This window comes from Geotrypetes seraphini, chromosome 16, assembly GCF_902459505.1.
Source record: "Geotrypetes seraphini chromosome 16, aGeoSer1.1, whole genome shotgun sequence".
NCBI lineage: Eukaryota > Metazoa > Chordata > Amphibia > Gymnophiona > Dermophiidae > Geotrypetes > Geotrypetes seraphini.
Genome location: NC_047099.1, coordinates 7,099,830 through 7,127,304, shown reverse-complemented (window position 1 = coordinate 7,127,304; position 27,475 = coordinate 7,099,830). Strand labels below are relative to the sequence as shown.

Here is a 27,475-nt window from a genome sequence, read left to right as displayed (position 1 = left end):
CTGCCCTATTACATCCTCTGGAAGCGCATTCCAGGTGTCCACCACACGTTGGGTAAAGAAGAACTTCCTAGCATTCGTTTTGAATCTGTCCCCTTTCAACTTTTCCGAATGCCCTCTTGTTCTTTTATTTTTCGAAAGTTTGAAGAATCTGTCCCTCTCTACTCTCTCTATGCCCTTCATGATCTTGTAAGTCTCTATCATATTCCCTCTAAGTCTCCTCTTCTACAGGGAAAAGAGACCCAGTTTCTCCAATCTTTCTCTCTCTCTCTTTCTCTCTCTCCCTTTCTCTCTCTCTTTCTTTCTATCTCTCTCTCTATTTCTGTCTCTCTCCCTTTCTCTCTCTCTCTCTCTCTATTTTTCTCTGTCTCCCTTTCTTTATGTCCTTCTCTACTCTCTCTATGCCCTTCATGATCTTGTAAGTCTCTCTATCATATCCCCTCTAAGTCTCCTCTTCTCCAGGGAAAAGAGACCCAGTTTCTCCAATCTTTCTCTCTCTCTCTTTCTCTCTCTCCCTTTCTCTCTCTCTTTCTTTCTATCTCTCTCTCTATTTCTGTCTCTCTCCCTTTCTCTCTCTCTCTATTTTTCTCTGTCTCCCTTTCTTTATGTCCTTCTCTACTCTCTCTATGCCCTTCATGATCTTGTAAGTCTCTCTATCATATCCCCTCTAAGTCTCCTCTTCTCCAGGGAAAAGAGACCCAGTTTCTCCAATCTTTCTCTCTCTCTCTTTCTCTCTCTCCCTTTCTCTCTCTCTTTCTTTCTATCTCTCTCTCTATTTCTGTCTCTCTCCCTTTCTCTCTCTCTCTATTTTTCTCTGTCTCCCTTTCTTTATGTCCTTCTCTACTCTCTCTATGCCCTTCATGATCTTGTAAGTCTCTATCATATTCCCTCTAAGTCTCCTCTTCTCCAGGGAAAAGAGACCCAGTTTCTCCAATCTCTCAGAAACGTCTTGTGGATAAATTCTGTGGTGGATAGATAGACGGATATTTATTCTAGTTTATTTAAGTTATTCTGGCTTTTCTTTCCTTCTACTGATATAATCTAGCTACTGATTGTGGGATCGCCCTCTTTCTACTGTCAACAGAAATAAAGAACTGTTTTGTACTTTGCTTTATTTATGGATTTCCCCTCTACTCCCATCTGCAGGTGCTGGAAAAACAGCACGATGTGACTACAAACGAAAGTGCAACCTGCCCAGAACAAAGAGAGCAGGAAATACTGCATCTCGCTTTGTTTGTCCCCGTGCACCAAGAACCCATGTTTGTGTGTGACTGTGAGGCAGCACAGAGGAGACAAGCCCTGTTTGGACACCAGCAGGATGGAATTCCATGTGCCGTTAACCCTGGAGACAACATCTGTCTTCACACCTGGCCAGCACAGGCCATTCCTATGATGAAGAGGACTCAGACAGGTGCGTATTCCATACTCTAATACTTGCATTCTGGCTGTTTATATTTTATGGTTTATTTATAGCATTTCTAAGTTTATTCATATCTTATTATCCCACACAAGGATAAAAACTATCTGGGCTAAATTCTAGACTTTACCTCCTTCACCCACTCACTAGATACCATTATCTGGCAGAGGATTAATTTTTTGAATTTCCTAAATGTTCACTCAAATTCTTGGATCTATTATGTGGACTTGAGATTGTTTGAATAGAGAACTTATTGGAGAATTTTATTTATTTATTTTTTTAAAATATGTATAGTCAGACAATATTTCTGTACAAAATGATTGATTCTGTTAAAATGTAAAACTGATAAATAAATAAATAAACCATCGGAGCACCTTACAATATAAACTCAAATCAAACTTTAAAATAACAAATAAAATAACATATAACATACAATAGGGTTAAAAGCATAACTACAATTGTCATAGGAAAGTAGGAGGGAAAATAGATCAGGTTAAAACTTCTTGAAGTCTCTGCCATCCCTAAGGCAGTAGCTGGACCTGCAGTCTCTGCCCTCTCTATAGCAGTAGCAGGACCTGCGGTCTTTGCCCTCCCTATAGCAGTAGCTGGACCTGCAGTCTCTGCCCTCCCTAAGGCAGTAGCTGGACCTGCAGTCTCTGCCCTCTCTATAGCAGTAGCAGGATCTGCGGTCTCTGCCCTCCCTATAGCAGTAACTGGAACTGCAGTCTCTGCCCTCTCTATAGCAGTAACTGGAACTGCAGTCTCTGCCCTCTCTTTAGCAGTAGCAGGACCTGCGGTCTCTGCCCTCCCTATAGCAGTAGCTGGACCTGCAGTCTCTGCCCTCCCTATAGCAGTAGCTGGACCTGCAATCTCTGCCCTCCCTAAGGCAGTAGCTGGACCTGCAGTCTCTGCCCTCTCTATAGCAGTAGCAGGACCTGCGGCCTCTGCCCTCCCTATAGCAGTACCTGGACCTGCAGTCTCTGCCCTCTCTATAGCAGTAACTGGAACTGCAGTCTCTGCCCTCTCTATAGCAGTAGCTGGACCTGCGGCCTCTGCCCTCCCTATAGCAGTACCTGGACCTGCAGTCTCTGCCCTCTCTATAGCAGTAACTGGAACTGCAGTCTCTGCCCTCTCTTTAGCAGTAGCAGGACCTGCGGTCTCTGCCCTCCCTATAGCAGTACCTGGACCTGCAGTCTCTGCCCTCCCTATAGCAGTAGCTGGACCTGCAGTCTCTGCCCTCTCTATAGCAGTAGCTGGACCTGCGGTCTCTGCCCTCCCTATAGCAGTAGCTGGACCTGCAGTCTCTGCCCTCCCTATAGCAGTAGCTGGACCTGCAATCTCTGCCCTCCCTAAGGCAGTAGCTGGACCTGCAGTCTCTGCCCTCTCTATAGCAGTAGCAGGACCTGTGGTCTCTGCCCTCTCTATAGCAGTAACTGGAACTGCAGTCTCTGCCCTCCCTATAGCAGTAGCTGGACCTGCAATCTCTGCCCTCCCTAAGGCAGTAGCTGGACCTGCAGTCTCTGCCCTCTCTATAGCAGTAGCAGGACCTGTGGTCTCTGCCCTCTCTATAGCAGTAACTGGACCTGCAGTCTCTGCCCTCTCTATAGCAGTAGCTGGACCTGCGGTCTCTGCCCTCCCTATAGCAGTAGCTGGACCTGTAGTCTCTGCCCTCCCTATAGCAGTAGCTGGACCTGCAGTCTCCACCCTCTCTATAGCAGTAGCTGGACCTGTGGTCTCTGCCCTCCCTATAGCAGTACTTGGACCTGCAGTCTCTGCCCTCTCTATAGCAGTAACTGGAACTGCAGTCTCTGCCCTCTCAATAGCAGTAGCTGGACCTGCAGTTTCTGCCCTCCTATAGCAGTAGCTGGAGCTGCAATCTCTGCCCTCCCTAAGGCAGTAGCTGGACCTGCAGTTTCTGCCCTCACTATAGCAGTAGCAGGACCTGCGGTCTCTGCCCTCCCTATAGCAGTAGCTGGACCTGCAGTCTCTGCCCTCTCTATAGCAGTAACTGGAACTGCAGTCTCTGCCCTCTCTATAGCAGTAGCTGGACCTGCAGTCTCTGCCCTCCCTATAGCAGTAGCTGGACCTGCAGTCTCTGCCCTCCCTAAGGCAGTAGCTGGACCTGCAGTCTCTGCCCTCTCTATAGCAGTAACTGGAATTGCAGTCTCTGCCCTCTCTATAGCAGTAACTGGAATTGCAGTCTCTGCCCTCTCTATAGAAGTAACTGGAACTGCAGTCTCTGCCCTCTCTATAGCAGTAGCTGGACCTGTGGTCTCTGCCCTCCCTATAGCAGTACCTGGACCTGCAGTCTCTGCCCTCTCTATAGCAGTAGCTGGAGCTGCAATCTCTGCCCTCCCTAAGGCAGTAGCTGGACCTGCAGTTTCTGCCCTCACTATAGCAGTAGCAGGACCTGCGGACTCTGCCCTCCCTATAGCAGTAGCTGGACCTGCAGTCTCTGCCCTCTCTATAGCAGTAACTGGAACTGCAGTCTCTGCCCTCTCTATAGCAGTAGCTAGACCTTCGGTCTCTGCCCTCTCTATAGCAGTAGCTGGACCTGCGGCCTCTGCCCTCCCTATAGCAGTAGCTGGACCTGCAGTCTCTGCCCTCTCTATAAAAGTAACTGGAACTGCAGTCTCTGCCCTCCCAATAGCAGTAGCTGAACCTGCACTCTTGCCCTCCCTATAGCACTAGCTGGACCTGAAGTCTCTGCCCTCCCTATGGCAGTAGCTGGACCTGCAGTCTCTGTCCTCCCTATAGCAGTAGCTGGACCTGCAGTCTCTGCCCTCCCAAAGGCAGTAGCTGGACCTGCAGTCACTGCCCTCTCTATAGCACTAGCTGGACCTGAAGTCTCTGCCCTCTCTATAGCAGTAGCTGAACTTGCAGTCTCTGCCCTCCCTAAGCAGTAGCTGGACCTGCAGTCTCTGCCCTTCCTATAGCAGTAGCTGGACCTGCAGTCTCTGCCCTCTCTATAGCACTAGCTGGACCTGCAGTCTCTGCCCTCTCTATAGCAGTAGCTAGACCAGCATTCTCTGCCCTCCCTAAGGCAGTAGCTGGACCTGCAGTCTCTGCCCTCCCTAAGGCAGTAGCTGGACCTGCGGTCTCTGTTCTCCCTATGGCAGTAGCTGGATCTGCAGTCTCTGCCCTCCCTATAGCAGTAGCTAGACCAGCAGTCTCTGCCCTCTCTAAGGCAGTAGCTGGACCTGCAGTCTCTGCCCTCCCTATAGCAGTAGCTGGACCTGCAGTCTCTGCCCTCCCTAAGGCAGTAGATGGACCTGCAGTCTCTGCCCTCCCTAAGGCAGTAGCTGGACCTGCAGTCTCTGCCCTCCCTATAGCAGTAGCTGGACCTGCAGTCTCTGCCCTCCCTAAGGCAGTAGATGGACCTGCAGTCTCTGCCCTCTCTATGGCATTACCTTGACCTTCAGTCACTGCCCTCTCAATAGCAGTAGCTGGACCTGCAATCTCTGCCCTCTCTATAGCAATAACTGGACCTGCAGTCTCTGCCCTCCCAATAGCAGTAGCTGGACCTGCAGTCTCTGCCCTCTCTATAGCACTAGCTGGACCTGCAGTCTCTGCCCTCTTTATAGCAGTAGCTAGACCAGCAGTCTCTGCCCTCCCTAAGGCAGTAGCTGGACCTGCAGTCTCTGCCCTCCCTAAGGCAGTAGCTGGACCTGCGGTCTCTGTTCTCCCTATGGCAGTAGCTGGATCTGCAGTCTCTGCCCTCCCTATAGCAGTAGCTAGACCAGCAGTCTCTGCCCTCCCTAAGGCAGTAGCTGGACCTGCAGTCTCTGCCCTCCCTATAGCAGTAGCTGGACCTGCAGTCTCTGCCCTCCCTAAGGCAGTAGATGGACCTGCAGTCTCTGCCCTCCCTAAGGCAATAGCTGAATCTGCAGTCTCTGCTCTCTCTATAGCACTAGCTGGACCTGCAGTCTCTGCCCTCCCTATGGCAGTAGCTGGACAGTCAGAAAATTAAAGAATGTAAAAAGTGAGGGTATAACATATTGCACAAGAAATAGACAGTAGGAAAATATAAATTTGTAAATTTTTTAAATTTAGTGTGGCTTTTGTTTAGGAGATGAATCTGTCAAACAGTACGGTTTTAATTACTCTCCAAAAGGCAGGGTAGGTCAGCCTGGCTCCATTGATGTAGATGAGCCTGAGTGGGAATTTTGAGGGGATAATGAGGACCTGGCACTTGGTAGGTGTCGATGGGTTGAGGATATGTGTGAGGGAGTCAAATGGGGAAAAGTGAGAAAGAAGAAAAAGTGGTTTAGGCCAATGCATAAAATGTTAATGATCTAGAAGGCTGGAAAGAGGGGGAGAAGTGTTGAAAAAAGAATGGGGAGAGGGTTGAATGAGAGTGGCCATGGGCTTAAAAAGATGGCGAATGATAGGCAAAAGGAGATGGGATAAATGAATAGCCTGGAGGCAAGGAAAAGATGGAGTGAACATGGAGCTAGGGCTGGTGAGGGGATGAGAGGGGGAACTAGGGGGGTAGGGAGTAGGTGAAAGACGGGGAGAATGGCAGATTGGGGAAGGAGAAAGAGAGAGAGGACAATGGGAGATGGGAAAAACTGGTAGATAGATGAGAGGGGAAAAGATTCATATATAAGTGGTTATAGAGGCAAAGAAGAGAAAAGTGTAAAAAGAAAGATTAAAAGGACAAGAAATGGAAAGGCTAATCTGGAAAAGATTTTAGAAGACTGGCACATGGAAAGTGGAAAAGAGATTGAGACCAACCGAATTAGGAAACAATTAATTGCCAAACGACGAATGGGTGTTAAGAACATAATAAGAACATAACATAAGAACATAAGCAATGCCTCCGCTGGGTCAGACCAGAGGTCCATCGTGCCCAGCAGTCCGCTCTCGCGGCGGCCCAACAGGTCCAGTACCTGTGCAGTAATCCTCTATCTATACCCCTCTATCCCCTTTTCCAGTAGGTAATTGTCTAATCCTTTCTTAAACCCCATTACTGTACTCTGCCCTATCACGTCCTCTGGAAGCGCATTCCAGGTGTCCACCACACGTTGGGTAAAGAAGAACTTCCTAGCATTCGTTTTGAATCTGTCCCCTTCTATCTTTTCCGAGTGCCCTCTTGTTATTTAATCATTTTTAAAGATTGAAACGCTTCCGCATTGGGAAATGTATATCTTTTCTAATTTTGTATGTAATGTACAGGAGAAAAGGCATCTCGTATTGTACCAGTATTGCGCTGCCTACGGAGTCTGGCTTTCTGAGTGGGGTGGGAAGAGGTGAATCTTCATTTCTGTTTTTGCCTGCATGTTTTTTGGGGTTCCCTATTTTGTATCAGGTAAGGGTCGGTGCATGATATGCACGTACAGATGCTAGCATGTAGTGTCTGTGTAGGAATCTGTAAGAATACTGCTAATTCTAGCTTCCCGCTAGCAGGTATATTGGTACTCTAGGGCCCAATGTAATATTTAGATCATTGTTCGTTCATTGACGAGTTAGGGCTGTTATGATTTGGTAAGTTTGCCGTCTAGGTTTGCAGGGTTTTGTGTCATTTTGTAGTGCTTGGCCTCACCTGAAAGCAGGCTGTTGATACCCAAAATGAACTGCTGAAGACTACAGGTCTCCCCACAACCTAAAACTTTAAACAATGTGTCTGGCAGGGGAAGGAAAGTGGGCCATTCCTAAGCATATTTTTTTCGTATAGCAAGTTGTGCGAGGGGAAGAGCTCCATTGCTAAGGAATTTGGAGTTTGCGATACAGAACTGGAGCTTCAGGGTTTATATTGAGATTCTGGCTGATCCTGTAAAGAATTTAGAGTCCACTCCCACATGGAAGAATTTGCTGAACGTTGCTGTCATTATAATGGTGGGGTGGGAACATTTCTTTACGCACAGAAAACCCTGGTGTCTTAGACTGCTAATCTAAGAAATTTCACTTTGGCCTGGCCCCCCACTCTCACCCACCTAGCTTGCCCCGCTGTTGCCACCACAAATATTTCTATCTAGAGACAGTATTAACTGAAATTGGACATGTAACAGAGTAGGATGCTGGTGTATCTCCCTGGGCTGGCCGGGGCTGAGGAGATTTTGGAGGCAGTATTCTTAGCCCGTTTGAAAAAGGGAGACCCATCAGACAACACCACCATTTACTAGCCAGATAGGATCCATGTGAGCCAGGATCTGGAAGCCAAAGGTTTGTAGGCCTTAGCCAAGGATTTATCACTAATGTAGCTGAGCTGCTGGTAAGCAATGTTCTCTATAAGATATACAGATGTCCTCTCCCTGCGTTCCTCTCATGTAGGGCAGGGCAGCAGTGCTACGGTTTCGATCGTGAGCTGCAGGCAAGATCTGCAGCCCGCCCAGGGGAACTGCTTGCCCCTTACAATTGAAACCATGGCAGTGCTGCACCATTTCCAGTGACAGGAATAGCAGAATCCCAAGCACCATAGAGGCAATTTTCTCAGCGAGATGATAATTTGTAGAGGAAAACCCCCAAAACTGTTGTAAATAAGAGTTTATTGCACTAATCCAACAAAGGTTGGTAATGATGCTGTATTGGGAGAGCCGTGTCAAATATCTTAATATTAAACCAACTGTTGATATGGAGATGTGCTTTATAGAAACATAAGATATATGACAGCAGATAAAGGCCAAATGGCCCATCGACTATCTCTTCCCTAAGAGATCCCACGTGCCTGAGCTCTTTGTGTGGGACTGAATTCTGGTGTAGCAATGAGAGCTACACTCAAGATTGAGAAGTAATACCAAACCTCCTTAGGATAGTATCAGTAACAGCTGCAGAACAGAATAAGGTGCAAAACCAGCAGAACATAGAGGTTTCTTCAGAGCACAGCTGGACCTTCGCAGGCCCCACATTCTTCTAAGTGTGGCTCTCCTTAGAGGTGAGTAAATAGAAAGTCTCTTTGAACACACAGTTGTGCTAGGTTCTTCCACCACTGACCTGTCCTCCTGTTTCTAGAGGATGCTTGCATATAGAGGCATTTCCCATCACCTTTCTAACTGGGGTCCCATTGCTTTCTTTCAGTTGAAAAAAAGGCCCCTTCCGTCTTCCCGCTGATTTCCAACTCTGACTCATCGATGAACAAGGTTGTCCTTGCATGTTTAGCAACTGACTTCCACCCACCACCAGTTGTCATCAATTGGAATTCAAGGTTTACCAACTATGACATCAAGGACTTTCCAGCAATGTTAGGAAGTCAGAGTGGCCTCTACAAAATGATTAGTCATATCACCATCCCAGCCTCAGACTTGAAGACGAATGACTTTGAATGTACGGCTCAACATGAGTCTACCAACTCAGTAATAAAGAAGAGAATAGGTAAGACATTTTTAGCTCTTCAAGATTCAGAAAGTTTTCTCCAACTGCAATTTATCTGAGTTTTGTACAATATGGTCAAATATAGGAAAATGCCCTTATACCAAGAGGGTAGAAATTCCTCTTTTTCCTGTCAGACTTCTGGGATTCTGCTCCCTCCTTCCCACTAGGCTATGAATATAAAGTGTAGATTATATTTTGGAAACCAATTTTTATAAACCTCCCCAAGTTATATTCAAGTCAAGATATTTTAAAAGATTAAAATGAAAATGGCCAGCTTTGAAATAGCAAAGACAGTTCCCTGGCTCTGGTGATATAATCAACTTGCCAAATTTATTGATAAAACTCATGCTTTGCGTCCACACCAAACCGGCTTTCACTCTTCTTACTCCACTGAACTATCACTACTAGGTCTTATTTCCACCACGTTACTTTCTAGATCACTAAAAATCCGTTCTTATTTCTCTAGATCGGTACGCAGCTTACGATAGCCTTGACAGCTCTCTTCTCATCGATCGACTTAAAGACCGCGCCATTACAGGTTTACCTCATTATGGTTTACCTCATACTTTAATGAACAAAGTTTCAGAGTTCACTCGAAGGAGGAAACCTCCCTGCCCATAGTTCAAACTTACGATGTCCCACAGGGTTCTATTCTACCTCCCTTACTATTCAATATCTTTATGTCTCCTCTTCTTACTCTCGCCCAGTCTATAGGCTTCACAATCTATGCTCATGCAGATGACATACAACTACTCCACCCCGTCGATACTTCAAACATCATTGAAATTCAAGCAATCAACAATAAATTAGACAAAATAAGCGACTGGCTCCACGCAAACAAACTTTCCCTAAATATCAATAAATTTTGTGGCTTTCTCTTCCCAACCAAAAAGAATGAGTCTATTTCTGGAAAGATCTTCATTAAAACTCACCCTGTAAAAATGGAAACCAAAATAAAACTACTCGGGATTATCATAGATAAGGATTTAACTTTTCATGATCAAATCAGTTCAGTAGTAAAAACCTGCTTTTACAAACTCCGGCTTATACGCACCCTAACCTCTGTCCTTGACACTGAAGCAATTACTACCCTAGTTCACTCTCTAGTTATCGCTCATCTCGACTATTGCAACTCTCTTTACAATGGAATCCCCCAAAAAGAACTCCGACGTTTGCAACTTATTCAAAATACGGCCATAAAACTTATATATAAGTTAGGGAAATACGACCATGTCACCCCCCCCCCCCTTCTGAAAGAAGCTCACTGGCTACCCATTACACATCGCATCACTTACAAAACTATCCTGCTAGTCTTCAAAATTAAATTCTCCCATCAACCCCTCTTTTTAGATAAACTTCTCATCCCTTTTTGCCCCCCCCCCCCCTCCACGGACTCTCAGATCAGCCAATCAGAACCTGCTTTCCGTCCCATCTATCAAGGAATTTTTCTACACTAGAAAAACGAATTTTTCCATAGTCGCTCCTACTCTATGGAACGCTATGGAACGCTCTGCCTTCTCAAATCTGTCACAAAAAACTAATTGACAAATTCAAGACTAAATTTAAAACATTCTTATTCCAAGACGCATTCTTTTGCTTCTGAATATCACTTATCTCAAACCAGTCAACCGCTTTTAAGAAGCGACCCCATCCCCAATGTTTTATCCTTCTCCCGTCCATTTCATCTCCTTTTTTTTTTTAATCTCTAACAATGTAACTTTACCCCATCCCCCTCTTTTCTAACAACCACCATCAAGTATGTCTAGTCAAAGTCTCTATGTTCACGTCCCTTATTTTAAATATTATTACTATTAGTGCTACTTTTATTCTATTTTAATTCATTATTGTAAATCGGCTAGATACCCATTGATGGTCGGTATATTAAAAGCTAATAAACTTGAAACTTGAAACTTTCTGGACTGGTGGAAAGATGCAACATTTTTTTGGCAGCTGGTTTCTGGTTTTCTCTATCTGAATGACCGCCTTATCCAGAACAACTCAACCAGGCCAAGGAGAACTCAGACTCCATTTACTCTCCTCTCCCTCCCCCAAAGATGCATAGTGCAAGATGATATACGATTACCTACTAGCAATTCAGGCAACGAAACTTGACCACCACCTCTCCAACACACTGATAACAACACTTGATTCTAAAACTTTCCAAAGAGAAATAAAAACCCTGCTATGCAGAAAATTTGTCAAGAAAAAAACTAAAGAGCTCATAATTGAAAGTTAAATACATCTAAAACCTGCCCAAGTCGGCACTTGGATGATGTAAAAGACAGGTCGCCAAGTGCCAATAATCAAAAACAGCTTTTTAGACATATCCAGGGACCTTTTAGGCCTCTGAATGCCACTAACCCAGCACTCAACCCTTGCACCACTGTGCACCCAGAGCTGAAAGGGGTATTTTTGGAGGAGTGCTTGGGGCAGGACTTAGTTGACCTGCAGGTATAATCGAATGTTTGATAAGACTTCCTAAATGAAACTTATACATTGTGAGTTAGACAGGTATAAGTGCCCAAAAGATATCAAAAGTGACCAGATAACCTCTGCAGGGACAAAGTAAAGGCACAGGCCCACACCTTCACTGATCCTGTCACACCCCCACAAAGTTCAGAATAAAAATGTACATACCTGCCTCTGGAACATCTGCACCTGGCATAGGAAAGCCTAGGAAAGCTGCACAGAGGTGCTTAAGTAGTCTGGGGGTGGGCTAGTGAACCATAGAGAGGAGGACCAGGCCCATAAACCACTCTAACCAATATATTCATGGTGGAAAAGGGGAGGACACCGACACCCTCTCCCCAAACACTACTCTAATGCCATATAGGTGCCACCTGCAGTAGAAGGGCTATTGGGGTTGTAGACAGGTGGGTATAGTGGGTTTTGGGGGTGTCTGGGAGGCTCATCATTACCTATAAGGGAGTTCTGGTGAGATGTTTATGTGGCACCCTTTTTGTGAAGTTCACAGCAGTGCCCTGTAAGGTGCCCCACTACTTTGTTGCCATGTCTGGGTGTCCAGTCCACCACAATGCTAGCCCTTCCCACATCCAAAATGTCTTGTTCTGGATGTTTGGGACTTGAAAAAATTTTTGGTTGAGAATATGGTATCAAAATAGATGTAGCGGCGGTCTGGACGAATAATAGCCTAGACGTACAGATGGACAATTTTTGAAAAAAAAAATAAATATATATATATTGTTGACATACTTTTCGAGAAAGGACATTTTGCCACTGCCAACTTTAGGCGATTACTTCCCTTCATCCAAATTGGGCTTAGACATTTCTTTTGATCATGCCCCTTAATTATCCTTGATCCTGTTAATAGTACCTAATCCTGTAAATCTCCTGGAGATGTCCCAAATACCTCTTTTGTAATCCACCTAGAACTGCAAAGTTAAGGTGGAATAAAAGTCACTAATGTAATGTAATCATTTTTATCATTCCTTGAATAATTCAAGAATGGAGGCAAACTCCACTAGCGGTACAGAGCTGAGAGGATACTTGAGACCAGAAGGTTACAGGGCTATTGGAAACTCTTCTGTGGTTATGGTATCAGGGTGAGTAGGAAGCAGAGACAGAGAGGTTACAGGAGCCCAGACAAACTCTTCTAGTGTTACAATATAAGGGGGAGAAGGGAGCAGAATCCAGGAAGTTACATGGACCCAGGTTTTTATTTCTGTTTCATTCAATAATTTTCAATGGTGTCCCTTCAGTTATCCCTTCAATCACTTGATGTACTAAACATGATGGAACTTTTGTATTATAAGACATGAAATCGCACGGGAGCTCCTGCTATGTCGTCCTCACTCTTTTATGCTGGTTATAGTTCCACAGATTTCAAAGTTACAGCAACCCACTGTGGAAGTTCTCCAGTCCTCCTTAAAAGGCACGGAAGCAACAGTAGTCTGCCTGATCTCCAAATTCATCCCCAACATCATAAAGGTAACATGGCTCTTGAATGAGAACAAGATGGATGTGTCACCAAACGTCTTGACCATCTATCAGGACTCTGAAGGCCTGTTCTACTCACACACAAAACTGAACATCTCCAAGAGTGAATGGAAAGATAATGACAACTACACCTGCCTAGTGTACCATCCAGCCACCGAGACACAAACCTCGGACAGCATGCAGATATATACCACAGGTAATTACCTCCAGGATGGAAACTGGCAGCTGTGGTCCTTAGTGATGCTCGTGACACAACACACATGATAATGACATCTATGAGGATAGTAGGAAAGATGTCATAGGTAGTTTTTTAAGGTCATGGTGGCATTGATAGTACTAATTGGGAAGATATCCGCCATAATATTTTTGACTTTGATAGCAATGATTATTAATGCTTGCCATTTCTTCTTGATTTCAGAGCCAAGTAGGATTGAGCCTGCAGTTATTCTCACTGCACCTTCTATAAAAGATCTATATGTTACCCATGACCCCAAAGTCTGTTGCACAGTCTCAGGACAGATGAACGATGAAGGTGTAACATTCACTTGGGTCGACAGAAATGCAACATCCATCAATGGCACAAAAACAAACCCTGAATATCATGAGGATGGAACCATGAGCATTTCCAGTATCCTAAATGTGACGTCTGAAGATTGGGACTCCAGGGATTCATTCAACTGCATAGTAAACATTGAAGAACCTGAAACATTAATTACAAAATCCATTTCCAAGAAAGCAGGTAAGGCCAATTTTAAACTGAATGTAGCCAAGGTTAATATGGTTCCACCTTATATATATGAGTTTACTCAGTTGCCACAATACTGATGTGAAGAATCCCGATGTCCCTCTCCTGGTGTTTGATTGGACGTTGCTCTAGGTCAGCTTGGCACTTCCATTACCCAAAAAAATCAGTGATAAATGAGTAAGCTCTAGAAAAAAAAACAGGAATCTAGGGTTTCTTCTGTGGATATACAACCAAAATAACCAGAAATGTTAATGACCTTCAGATATGTAGTTGACAGTTTCATCTGGAAGAATATCTTGCACAGCTATCTGTGTAACGATTTGTTGCCTGGTAAGCAGCAGGGTATGTTACTTTGTAACCTTTTGTTCTGGTTTTGTGAGATCAAAGCCAGAACTAGCAAAATCTAGGGCTGTTTATCGCAAACTGTGTGCTGTGGCGAGATTCTGTGTGTGCCACGAGACGCCGACGAGGAGGAGAAGTGCCAGTGCTGACCAACTGCTTATAGGACGTACTTCTTATAGCGAGAGGCACATCCCATAGGTAGTCAGCCGACGCTGATGCCTCTTCTCATCGCCAGCACCTCTCCTCCTCCAGAATACTCCCCCTCTCCAGTGCAGGAATTGCAGGCTCAGGGCCCTGTCTGGAGGACCTCTGTACATGCACATACGCATGATGTCATCGCATCAACATCCATGCATTTCCAGATGCCCTCCAGCTGTGGCCCCGAGTTTAGTGTGCAGTGGCTTCAAAACATTTGTGGGACACTGATCTAGGGGTTCCCTCAACTTGGCTGGATCACTAACATGGAATGTTGCTACTCTTTTGGGTTCTAGAATCTTTTGTTACTCTTTGAGAGTCTAGAATGTTGCTACTCTTTGGGTTTTGGCCAGGTACTAGGGACCTGGATTGGCCACTGTGAGAACGGGATACTGGGCTTGATGGACCATTGATCTGACCCAGTATGTTCTTATTGAGGCAAACTGATATAGGATCTAGAGCAACTATCATATGAAGTATATATTTAAATAGAAATGGGTTATTTATTTATTTCCATCATTCATTATCCTCCCTATCTAAAATTCTAGGCAAAGTACAAATTTAACCTCTATACTAAAGAAACATAGGTTCATAGGCATCTCTATATTTGGATAGAATTGCCCCTTCAAAGACGGCATCCCCCTAACCCAGGGCTTCTCAACTGGAGATACCGAGCCAATCACTTTTTCAGGATTTGCCCATTGAATAGACATGAGATAAGGGGTCTCCAATATATACATATGTATCCAGTGGCATAGCGAGGGTGGGCGTCGCCCGGCGCCACCATATGTGTGCAACCCTTCCCTGTATCTTTCTAATTTCTGCCCCATGCAGCCACAAACCTGCTGCCTGCATTGGCTTCGGCGCTTCCTCTGATGTCACTTCCTAGGCATGGGTCCCAGAAGTGATGTCAGAAAGAGCGCCGAAGTTCATGGCTGCTCGCGCCATGGTTTAAAAGGTACGGGGGAAGGGAAGGGGCGTGCACACACAGCAGGGGGAGTCGTGGGAAGGGGATAGAGAGGAGGAGGATGGGTGTCGGTGCCCTGAGCAAGACCAAACCTCCTGCACCCCCTTTACTATGCCATTGTATGTATCTCATACATATTCATTGTTGTAGGTTCAGTATCCACCAGGAGAGGCTTGAGAAGCCTTTGAAGAGCAGTGTATCAAAACTTGAAAATAAAATAAACTAGCTTTTAAGCAACATTCCTTCTCAGGTACGTGGGAAACCTCTGCCCTGCATTCCTACCATGGCTTCACGTGCAAGGAGCAGGCAGGTCCCCCAGGAAGGCCACAGAACTTCTCTGCTTCTCGAGATTAAAACTAAGATATCGCAGCACCAGTCCCCATGGTAGGAATTAGAGAATGACACGTGACAAAATTCATCACCGTTCCCGTCCCCGCGGATAACCGCGGGAAATAATCCCATGTCATTTTCTAGTGTCTATTTCAACCTCGGTCCTTCTACACCAGCATTCTTCAAAGCAAAGCTTGTGGGTCAGAGGTTGTGGCCATTCATACTCTGATTCTTATGTGAGCCAAGGATAATGAAGCCATTGTGACATTACTGATGTGATTGGCTCTTAGGCACTGGTGGAATGCGGCATTATGACATCACAATATCTGCTCTTTAATGTTGCTGCTCAATCTCAGCATTCTTCAAAGCAAAGCTTGCGGGTCAGTGGTTGTGGCCATTCATACTCTGATTCTTCCCTCTCTCCTTAAAGAATGGCATGAAGATGGTTTCCCGCGGTTATCCACGGGGACGGGAATGGTGATGAATTTTGTCACCGTGTCATTCTCTAATAGGAATGTGGCTCTAGGACTGTGGGCTCCTAACTTTGTATGTGGATGAGAAATTTCCCATGTCTAGACGTGAAGACAGTGGTTGTAGATTTTATGTCTGTGTTGTATGGAATTTCTTTTAGGAATGTTGATATTCGAAACCGCTTAGATATTAGGCAGCATATAAATTTTTAAATAGATAAATAAGATTGATCCATAAATACAAATGAAAGAAGAGCGATAGGGGAACAACAGATATGAGCAAGCAAGATTCAGGGTGACATAAAAAATATAAATAGACCCAGGAGCTGGGTTTGGTCATTCAGGCCTAGAAGATAAGGACAGAACATAGGTGATCTCAGTGGACTATGTAGTCCTTATACTAAGGCTCGGTAGCCATTTTAACACATACAAAACGCTAACGCGTGCTAACACATCTATTATATCTTATGGGCGCCTTAGCTTGCGCTAAATAGGCTACCGCACCTTAGTAAAAGGACGCCTATATCTTTCATTTATTTCGTAAATATATAAAGGAATATTCTCTTGTCCATGGCCAAATGACGACATCTACTAAAAAAGAGGATAAATTATGATCCTTTTTTAACTTATGCTACAACTATTACTACTTATTTCTATATTGTTGTTAAATGCTACAGGACATTTCTTCAGAATCAGTTTGATGAAATAGTAAATTCGCTTTTATGATGCCCCAAGCTTAGGGAATAGAAAAAGGAGTGGAAGTCACTGAATATTGTAGAAAAAATACCGAGAAAGCCTTAAAGGACATCCTTGCCAAGGCTGGATTTCTTTGCTGTGTGTTACAATGGCATGTTACAAGGGCTTTTCTTCTCTTTCATTTGCTTCACTGAAGATGTCGGCAGTGCTCCGGCTGTCTACGTCTTACCACCCCCTCAACAAGAACTCAACCTGTCGAACAACACTACTGTAACTATCACATGCCTAGTGACAGGCTTCACCCAAAGAGACAATTTGTACATCCAATGGAAGCGCAAAGATACTGTACTCAGTGAAGACGCCTATTACAACACAGAGCCCACACTTGATAAGACCAAAAATAATTACTTCGTCTACAGCAGACTGCCCATGCTGAAGTCCGATTGGTTGGGAAGAACACCAATTATGTGTAGAGTCTTCCACCCAGCCTTGCCCAACAAAAGCGTACAACAATATCTCCAAAAGCCTTTGGGTATATTTTCCAAGTAATCTATGACAAATGAGTTATGCCTGATTCTATCTACCTCTTATTCTGAGAAATCCCAACTTTTCCCTTTTTCAGTACCCAAAATTCCTTCACATTTTCCCTTGCACAGTGGCATATTTCAGTAACTGAATCAAGTTATCCATTCAGTTCATCTAATTGTAGTGTTCTTATTTTGCATATGTAGTTCTAAATTTATCTCACCAGGTTTGGGGTGTGGAACACCAAGCTCTGTGTGTGTGTGTGTGTGTGTGTGTGTGTATAATAGCATACTGAAATAATTCATGTTTTACTGTGATTTTAGAAACCCATCAATAAACTATTCCTTGCCCATTCCTGGGATTTTGAGACACTAATCAAAAGTCTCTGTCATTCCTCTTTTATATGCCCTGAGGTGTTTTTCTTAAAATTTAAGAGTGATACAAAGTACCATAGAAAGACGGTATCACAAAAATTTAATACACATGAAACACAGCAGGCAGCAATAAAGACGTGAAGGCTCATTTCACAAAGAGAAACTTCCTAAACTCTACTTCTACTCCTTGGTTTGGTTTCAAAGGAAAGAGTTCAAACCACTGTTTGTGGCCAGACTCAGGGTGTGTGTGTACTGGGGTTCTGGATGGTGTTGTATTCTGTGGTCATTAGATTAGATGGGGGAAAGGGTTATCAGACCGGGAGAGAGAATCCTGTGTGTTGTGCACACTTCTGGACGGCTGGACGGACACGTGGTTACTCATTCCCATGAGCCTCAAAATAATAGTCAGAATGGTCCAAGGCTTAAATTCAGCAATTTCTTTATTTCGCTCGCCACATGAAAGCAGAACTTGACCACAAACAGTGGGGAGTGTCCACAGTCATTTAGAATTCAAAATAATAATCTTCAGCTTCAAACAGGACAAAATAATCACTTTGAAACTCAAACAGTTTTTTGGGGGGGAACCCTTGTCTCTAGGGTTTAGCAGAGGTCTTTCCCTTCTCTCTGCTGAAAGTAGGGCTTTACAAATCACTTTCTCAGGTCTCTTCCCAGGACAGGCTTTAATGCTTATCATTCAAAACAAACAAAACCAAAAGCTTCACTTCCTAACTCCTTCTTAGGCTTTGTGCACAGCACTAGTCCTTAATGGTTTTATCAGATACGATTCAGGTTAGAGCAAACGGAGATAGCAGTAATCACACAGCTGGAACATTTCCCCTCAGCCCCTACTGTAGGGATATCAGTGCTTACTTACCCACTCAGGAGTAACTTCCATAGGCTGGAGCTGTTCTAATGAGGACTCCCCATTATTCTCAGCAGCATCCAGCATTTCTATGTCTGCCTTCTCCTGAAGGCTGGAGTTTTCCTCCAAGTCCTCCCTCTGGCAAGACTGCTACTTTGGTTTGGGTTCCTCTCTCCTGTCTCTCTCCACTCTCCTCTGTGTAGCGGGTACACCCTGCTAAGGCTTGTTTTTCCTCATAGGTGCTTCATCGGTGTATTTAGTATAGTCATTAATCTCCAGGGACCCTGTGTTGCTCTCTTTTCCTTCCCCTGGGAAACTGCAAGCCAAGGTCTGGTTTGACAGCTATCCTCTCTCCTATTAATATGAGAGTTTTTACTTTTACCCACATCTCTGTCATTCTTGTGGGTTTGGGATGCCCTGGTACCTTCTGGTCAAGGAATATAAGTCCCTTTCTGGTCTGCTTAGGGCACACAGGCGTTTTAGATGGTGCAGTACTGCCCTGCCTGTGACAGTGTCTGCAAATGAAGGCTCATGTTTCAAGAATAATAATAATTTATTATTGTATATCGCCAAACCATCAGTTCAAGGCGGTTTACAATAAGAGAAAAAAAACGAGATACAGCGAATTACAATACAAATATCAAGTGTTTCTCAGAAAAATACAAAGGAACAGGAAGCAAATTTTTCAGCATGTGGAGGAGAATAATATAACTTTGACCTGCTATTAAAAGTCAAGAGTGCGAGTCTGCATTTTGATCAGGTTCAAGACTGAAATGTGTTATATACTGTCAAGTTGAAAGGATCTTCCCTCTGAAAGAGAAGGGCACCATATTTTGGCACAACAGTTTAGTAATGAAAACTGTGAGCAGATCTTTGGGAGGTGGGTCTACTACAGACTTGGGAATGGTGTGATGTTAGATTTTAAGAGAGATATCGAATATAGGCAGGTCATTCTTGCTTGCTGTCTGAGAGGAAATGAAATGAACCAAGGATTACAAGTCCTGGGTAAGCAAGTTCAAGTTCAATTGATTTAATATACCGCATATATAAAACCAGGGGTAAATTTAAGCAGTTTACAATAAAAGTTTTTGTTTGTTTTTTCTGATTTAAATTTTTATTGAAAATTTTTGTCAAATATTTACACACCAAACTCAACAACAATATAGAATACAACATCAGACTACGCAAAGACATCCTCGTTAATCCTTCATGGAGACCTAAGAGACCCAAACTCCCCCACCAAAAGACCCTCCCCTCCCGAACCCCCCACCCCACCATACAATAAAAGTTTAAAATAAGTAAATATGTAAAAATTAAATAGGATAGGGAGCATAAAATACTGTTTAACAATCAAACCAACTAGAAAATATGACGAAAGGATGAAGTTGGAAGGTTACAATATTCATACTTCTCAAAAAAAATAAAACCCCAACCATAACAAACCTAGTAATAAACTCAATCACATACCCAATTCAACCCATCCTAAAACTTCTAGAAATGGCGATAGACAGATGCTGCACCATGCAACCACAAATCAACAAAACAATACAGAAGCATTTGCGGTCATGAGAAACCTAAGGCAAGTTTGAAAATTCTTCGATAGAAAACAATTCCAGCTCATGCTCCAGTCCCTAGTCCTAGGTCTCCTTGACTACTGCAACATCCTCCATCTCCCCTGCCCCACAACAATGATAAAACAACTACAAACAGTACAAAACACAGCTCTGAGACTAATCTATTCACTAAGAAAACACGACCACATCACCAAAGGCATACCTCGACTCACACTGGCTCCCAATTTAAGCAAGAATATTATTTAAATTCTACTGTCTATTATTTAAATCCATAAATGGTGACAGCCCAGCCTACTTGAACAACCGCCTAATCCAAACCACCACAACCAGACACAGGAGAACCCAGACACCATTCACATACCCTCCAATCAGAGACATCAAACAGAAAAAAATGTACGATGGCCTTCTAGCCATACAGGCAACAAAAATAGACCACCAACTCTCCAATCTACTAATCACGACCCCAGACTACAAAACTTTCAGAAAAGAAATAAAAACCTTGATATTCAAGAAATCCATGACACCGAATGAAACATTTCAATCCTCTGAAGCAACCCGCTCTACTCTGTAACACCTCTGGCCATGTCCAGAAATCCTCTTCTGTAAGCTGCCTTGAACCGCAAGGTAATGGCAGAATAAAAATCACTTAATGTAATAAACAAAAAAAAAAGTTGGGAAAAGGGAAGGAATGAACAATATGGTAAGGGAAAAAAACTAAACTTACTTCTTTTAGAATGTTGCCTGATTAAGACCTGGGCTTCAGTGTCTCTCTCTTATATTTTTAAGTTTTTAGTTCAATTTAGTTTTATTTTGTTGCTTTCATCTACCTTATTCATAGTTTCACAGGGTTCTGTACTTTTTTCTTTTAATTTTCACTCGGGCAAGTCAGAAAACATCTTGGATAGGAGGAGTTTGACAGTTATAGAATCACACAAAGAGACCCACAAAAAGGCAAAAAGGTCAAAGGTTCCCGAGAGTGGTAGTGCAACAGTGTCCCAAACAAAGGTTAAATCAATAACCAATAAAATAATATTAATAGGTGTCAGAATTTTACTAATAGGTGTCATGATTTTACAAGACTTAGGTACCCTCAGTGCGAAGGGACAGCAACAGGAGCAAGGCTCCAACGCTTCACGCATCAAGGTGGCGCTGGGAAGGCGTACACCTACACACCATCAGAGGATACCAGAGTGTGTGTTTTTAAATCAAAATAGCACTATCACCAAAAAGCAGTGAAAAATAAACACAGGTCACTGTTACAACAACCAAACAGGGAACCCCCCCAGTCAACTCCCAAATAAGAATCACAGCATAACTAAAGGCCTGGAACGGTCCATTTTCAGCAGAGGCCCTTCCTACCTGCATGTGGTGACTGGAGATCGCTGCGGGGAGATCGCTGCTGGAGGCAGTGGAGGCATGGTTGATTGCTGCTCTCTCACTGGGGAGGGGCCGATGGTATCTCCGGATCTGTGGAGTGGAGCCGTGCCGTGGACTGAGGCAAAGTGCTGTATTCTTCGGGAGCTGCCCATGAGCATCCACCGCCCACCGAGAGCAGTGCGGCCTAGCGCTGGATTGTTCTATCTCTGTGCATCTTCTGCCTGGAAGCGATGAGTCGGGGCTGCAGCAGCTGGAAAGCCCGAGCTGATATCTGGCCCGTCTGGACTTTTGCCGTTGGGATTATTTAAAATATGCTGAGGCAACAGAGCTGCTTCTGGAAATTGGACTTCTGCCAGACTTATTTGATTTTGTTTTTCAATTTTTTTTTTCCAGTTTATGAATTATTTTAAATTTTATTCTATTGTTTTTACCCCTATTGTTTTTATTTTATTAATTGAATTTCCCTGAATCCTATTGTTTAACGGTTCCTCCCTTCTATTCCTTTTTACATATTCTTTTAATTCATTTACATATCATTTACATAGATGGTGCTCCTATCTGTAAAGTGTGGAATTTCTATGAAATATTCTACATGCTTCTCTCCTCTTCACTCCTTCCTGCCCTCCATAGTCCTCCCTACCCTCTTCTAACCCCTTCCTCTGTAATGGCGCCAAGAGCTTGTATAGGTATGTGTGATGCACAAATGGAAGAAATAAAATAAAATAAATAGATTAGTTGAGATAAGGCCAAAGATAGAACTTTAGAGAAAGGTTACCAAGAAGATTAAGAACAGAAAGTCAAGGAGAAGTAATATGCCTTTAGTTGTGTCTTGAAATTTGCAACTGATTTTTCCAAACGGAGATAAAAAGACAGAGAATTCCAGAGAGTGGGACCATGACAGAAAATGAAGAATTCCTATGACATGGTAGGGAGAACAGTGTTGACCCACAACTTGGCTTGCCTGTTCCCCACTAAACTCTGCCATCTTTTATTGATAACAGTGATGATTAATGTTTAGACAAAGCTGTAACTCACAGAGCTAATTCATATAGGCAATGCAAAGTTCTCCCACTCGTACAGCAACTTTCAAGGGAAGGGGTAAAACGCGGACCTCACGGACCTCACCGATCTAAAACTGCACGTCCTTAAAAGTCCGAGGTCCGTGCATTGACAAGTCCGCCTTCGCTTTCCCTGCAGCTCAGCTCAGGCTCCCTCGCGGACCACACGGATCTGAACTGCACGTCACATCCTTAAAAATCCGAGGTCCGCGCCACTTTTGAGGTCTATGCCACTTTTAGTCTCTGGCTCTGACAGAGCTCTATGACAATTTAACTCCGACGGATCCTAGTATTGGGAGGGGAAAGCATTAGGATCCGTGATCCGTGAGGTCCGCGTTTTACCCCTTCCCAACTTTCAACTCTTAGAAGTCTGCTTCCATGCATCAATAGCACCAAAATGCAAAACAGCCAGCGCTAAGGATGGACAAAGTTATTAGCATCCCATCTCCCTTTTCTGATTCTACCTCATTCCACAGACAATGTTCTTGAAGGATCTTCCTGCATTGCTGCCTGGGTGTACAGGAAACAGAGATGCTAATAATCTGTCTTTCTGTTAACTCGTTGATGCCAATATTCTATCTATTGTAGCTCACTGACAATGGTCAACCAATCTCTTTTGTAAATCGACTTTTCAGAAAACTTAAAAAACTTACCTATTTCAGAAATTTCTAACTGATTTTTCAAACTAAATAAGGATTCTAAACAATGATACCTGTACTTTAATATCTTGCTTTCCTTGTCCTTTTATTTCATCTTTTGTAAACCGAATCGAGCCCCTTCGTCGGGATGAATTGCTATATGAGACTAAGAATTGGATTGGAAATAGCAACAAACTTGAAGGAAATGACTTGTGAAATTTGTCCCTGGCCATCTGAAAACTCTGAACATTGTTTTGACTTCTTGAAGCTCGGCAATGACTTTTAAATATAGAGTCGTTGAATTTTGTTTCCCACCATTAAAATGTAAAACTTTTGACTGAAGAGTCGCATATTGGTCTAATCCAATGCAATATTAGAACAAAAATAGACTAACATTAGCTTTATAGACAATGGAATAGCAATGTGTCGACACTTGAGTCGAGTCAAGCAGATCTTTAATAGCAACCACGCGTATGATATAACACCAGGACCCCACACGGGATGTGTTTCGGCTAGAAAGCCTGCTTCAGGAAACATCCAATAAGCAACTTGTGTCAAGTTGCAAAACTAAAGCCTGCAGCTGCCAAGGGCCACCGACATCTGAGTCCCACCCTCTCACAGTAGGGGATCCAGCTCCACCTGCCTCAGTCCACCACTAAGCTACTTATTGGATGTGTGAAAGGACTCCTGAAGCAGGCTTTCTAGCCGAAACACTGTCTGTGTCGTTTCCTGGTGTTTTTTACCATTTGCATGGGTGCTATTAAAGATATGTTTGACTTGAAGACCGGATCTTCTCTGCTCTTTCATCTGATTGGTTTGTTCCTGTGCAGAGTTTGATACTTCTCCCATTTTGGATATGCCTTCCATTGGACATACATGCTGTAGGGCAGTGTTTCTCAACTCGGTCCTGGAGTACCCCCTGGCCAGTCAGGTTTTCAGGATATCCACAATGAATATTGTGTAAACTTGATTTGCATGCACTGCTTCCATTATATGCACATTTCTTTCATGCATATTCATTGTGGATATCTTGAAAACCTGACTAGCAAGGGGGTACTCCAGGACTGAGTTGAGAAACACTGCTGTAGGGCACATATCTTCAAAAAAAAGTCCGTATGAGATGCGAAGCCTGACAAAGGAAGTCAAGCATTCAGATATTCTCAAGATATCCACAGTGATCAAATGCTTAGAAAGCTTAGGATCACCACAGGGCCTGCAGAAACTTTTCATAGAAATATAGAAACATAGAAGATGACGGCAGAAAAGGGCCATAGCCCATCAAGTCTGCCCACTCTAATGACCCACCCCCCTTGATTTTACCCCCCTAGAGCTCCTACATGTGTATCCCATTTCCTTTTTACCCTCCTAGAGATCCCACATGTGTATCCCATTTCTTTTTAAAATCTGGCATGCTGCTGGCCTCAATCACATGAAGTGGAAGTTCATTCCAATGATCGACCACCCTTTCGGTGAAGAAGAACTTCCTGGTGTCGCCATGAAATTTCCCACCCCTGATTCTCAGTGGATGCCCCCTTGTGGCCGAGGGAACTTTAAGAAAGAAAATATCATCCTCCACCTCACCAGATATCACAAAGAACAGAGACTATCAATGTTACAGTGCCTATGAGTTTAATAATCACTTCAATCTAGACCTAGTACGTAACTGACAATTGCAAAACAATGCAGTTCTGTGCCTGTGTCTAGGAAAATAGAACGGCTAATAATCAAATTCCTGGGTAGAGCAGCACATTTGATTGAGTTGGCTACACCTACACTTTGATGAAAATTCCTTAAATAGCAATAGCTCACGTACCTACTCCGTATCATTAAAAAAACAATTAAGTGGTTGACTGATCCGTTTGCCAGTCCCTATTCCTCTCCTAGATGGCTAAATGCACAAATTTGGAACTACATATGCAAAACTGGTCAACACCAACCTATGCAGTGAACAAATGCGCATACATGCGATAAACAAAATCATAAAACCACACAAAAATCATAAAATGACAAAACTAAAACAATGGAGAGACAGAGTGTGTGAGTGTGTGTGTGTGTGTGAGAGAGAGAGTGATTACAATACCAATATAACCCCACCCCACCCCTTTTTACAAAGCCACGCTAGCGGCTGCCGTAGGGGCTTCAGTGCAATTAACGTAGGCCGTCACAGTAATCAACTTTGTAAAAGAGGGCCTAAATTTGGTAAGAAAGAAATATTTATTACTCTTGTCTTGCTTCCTCTTTCCTATGGAACTCACCAGTAATTTGGTCCTACGAACAGCAGTGCTTCACTGAAGATGATGGAGAGGAAGAATTTGACAACCTCTGGACCACAACTGCCACCTTCATTGTCCTCTTCCTATTGACTGTCTTCTACAGTGCCATCATCACCCTAGTGAAGGTAAGAAAATAGCAGGTGACTGGCTTGAAAGCCACCACTGTCATTATGAGGATCAAATGATGAGATCCATAAGGGGAAGTGGAAGGAATGGGTTATAGCACATAAATTAGAAGGTGAAGGCTTCTCATTTAAACACCAAAGGCCAATTCTAGACATTCTCTTAGGTATTATCATGATGCAAGCGTTTTATTGACTTCCACACACTCCAAACAATCAACGATGTCATCAGTAAAGGATAATGACATCATTGATTGATTTGAGTGTGTGGACGTCAATAACACGCATGCATAAATGCAAGGATAATGAGTTCCCTTTCTTTTCTGAAGGGCTAAGATGTTGTATTACTCTTGGGAATAAATGAGATCATTATAAGATTGTAATACGAGAAGGTATATTGCAAATGCAGCCATGGAGCGCTCTACCTTATGTGTTTTTCTTCCCTATCACAAATTGGAGTTCTCCCCCGTTCCTTTTTGTATTGTAAGTCTTTTTTTTTTTCTTTGTTGAATGGTACTAATTTTATTATACGGCAATTTAAAGTTATTTGTGAGTCGCTTAGCTACCCTGTGATTTGCGGGATATCAAGAAATAAGAAAAACTTGAAACTTGAATTGCTTGAACCTGTAACATCTGAAAGATTTCAAATATTCTGACTGCATCCTTCTCCCCCCCCCCCCCCCCCCACCTAGGTGAAATGGTTTATCTCAAAAATCAAGCAGTATGAACAGGAGCGTGATCAGTTCATAACTGTACTGGACCAACAGAGTTAAGAATGTCATTCCTCCGCTTTGTGCACATGGAAACGAGCCATAGAAATGCACACCAGAGACCTGTCCACCTCAAAAGCTGAACTGGCTCCATCCTGCCATTCCTCTCTGTCAAGTCCAATCCACAGGGGACAGCTTGAACCTAGCCTGGTGTTCTCATTTCACCCCCAGCTACCCAGCATTGTGGGATTTGTAGTTCCCTGTTAACCTGGCAAGAAGAAATATCCAAGGATACTAACCAAGGGCATGACGATTGCCTTCCAGTGACGGATTGAAGACTTAGATCTTTGCTATTCTCAGAGCCCTTCTCTTTGAGTCATACTTTATTAAGCATCTATGAAAAATTTGTTAAATTTGCTTGTGTGTTTGGGTTTTAGCATGTGCTGAACAGAAGAAAAAAAAGTCTGTACAATGAACGCATCCCTCCAACGACGGAAGGCAGCAACTACAGCTGAGGAAATACAATGACTTAAGCTAAAAGAGAATCTTTGGACTTGGCGACTGCTACTTCTAGTCCTGGCTGAGCTATTTCTATACAAGGAACAATGACTGAGAAAGTTAGACTGGTACAAAGAGTTGCTTAAAGGATCTGAGTAATTTGAAAGGTGTACTTTCTTCCTAAATAAGTTCCAAGACACTGCATTTCCCCCGTCTTCCTTAAGTGGCTAATAACATTTTGTTTTCTATCATGCAGGAAGACAATTCTACTTTGGATTCAAAAATTGTACCGATTGAGCACATGTAAGGTTGAAATTAAGCCCCTTTATTAGGGCCTTGAAGGGCAAATCTAAAACTGGGCAAGCAAATATACCTGAGCTATAGCACTTACAGGCATAAGTGTGCACTTACCCACAAAAGTGCCAGGGAGTGTATACATGAGCAGAGCATGGGCGGGCACAAGGTGGGGCTGCCACTTATGCACATAGGCCCTGGTTCTATTAAATCTGCCTAAATTTAGGTGCTGACTATAGACTCCGATTCTATTATAGAATCACATTTAGCATTGCCTAAGTATGCATAGGTGGCACTCCCAATTTATGCCAGGGTTAGACACCAATATCAGATCCTCACAGCATCTGGTTCACAAAGAGGTGCCTAACTCAAAAACACGCCTACAATACGCCTCTAGCCATGGCCCTTTTAGTGTTGGCGCTTTGGGCTACGCACCTACTTTTTATAGAATTGAGTTTTTCAAGTTAGGCACCCAGATTTCAATTCATTTGAATTAAAAGCTCATTGCGAGGTGTTGAGTGTGTGGCGCAGTGGTTGAAGCTACAGCCTCAGCACCCAGGGGTTGTGGGTTCAAACCCCGCCCTGCTCCTTGTGACCCTGGACAAGTCACTTAATCCTCCATATCCCCAGGTACGTTAGATAGATTGTGAGCCCACCGGGACAGATAGGGAAAATGCTTGAGTACCTGATTGTAGAACCACTTAGATAACCTTGATAGGCGGTATATATAATCCTAATAAAAC

At 43.5% G+C, this 27,475-nt stretch overlaps 2 gene segments (V, D, J or C); both read left to right on the top strand.

The window, feature by feature from the left end:
- Positions 1-27,475, top strand: part of LOC117350919 — a 244,863-nt gene that overhangs the window by 180,517 nt on the left and 36,871 nt on the right.
- Positions 950-17,321, top strand: LOC117350918. The segment is given in 5 exon segments: positions 950-1,408; positions 8,432-8,725; positions 12,558-12,878; positions 13,101-13,421; positions 16,624-17,321. Coding segments are annotated over 5 exon segments (1,443 nt in total).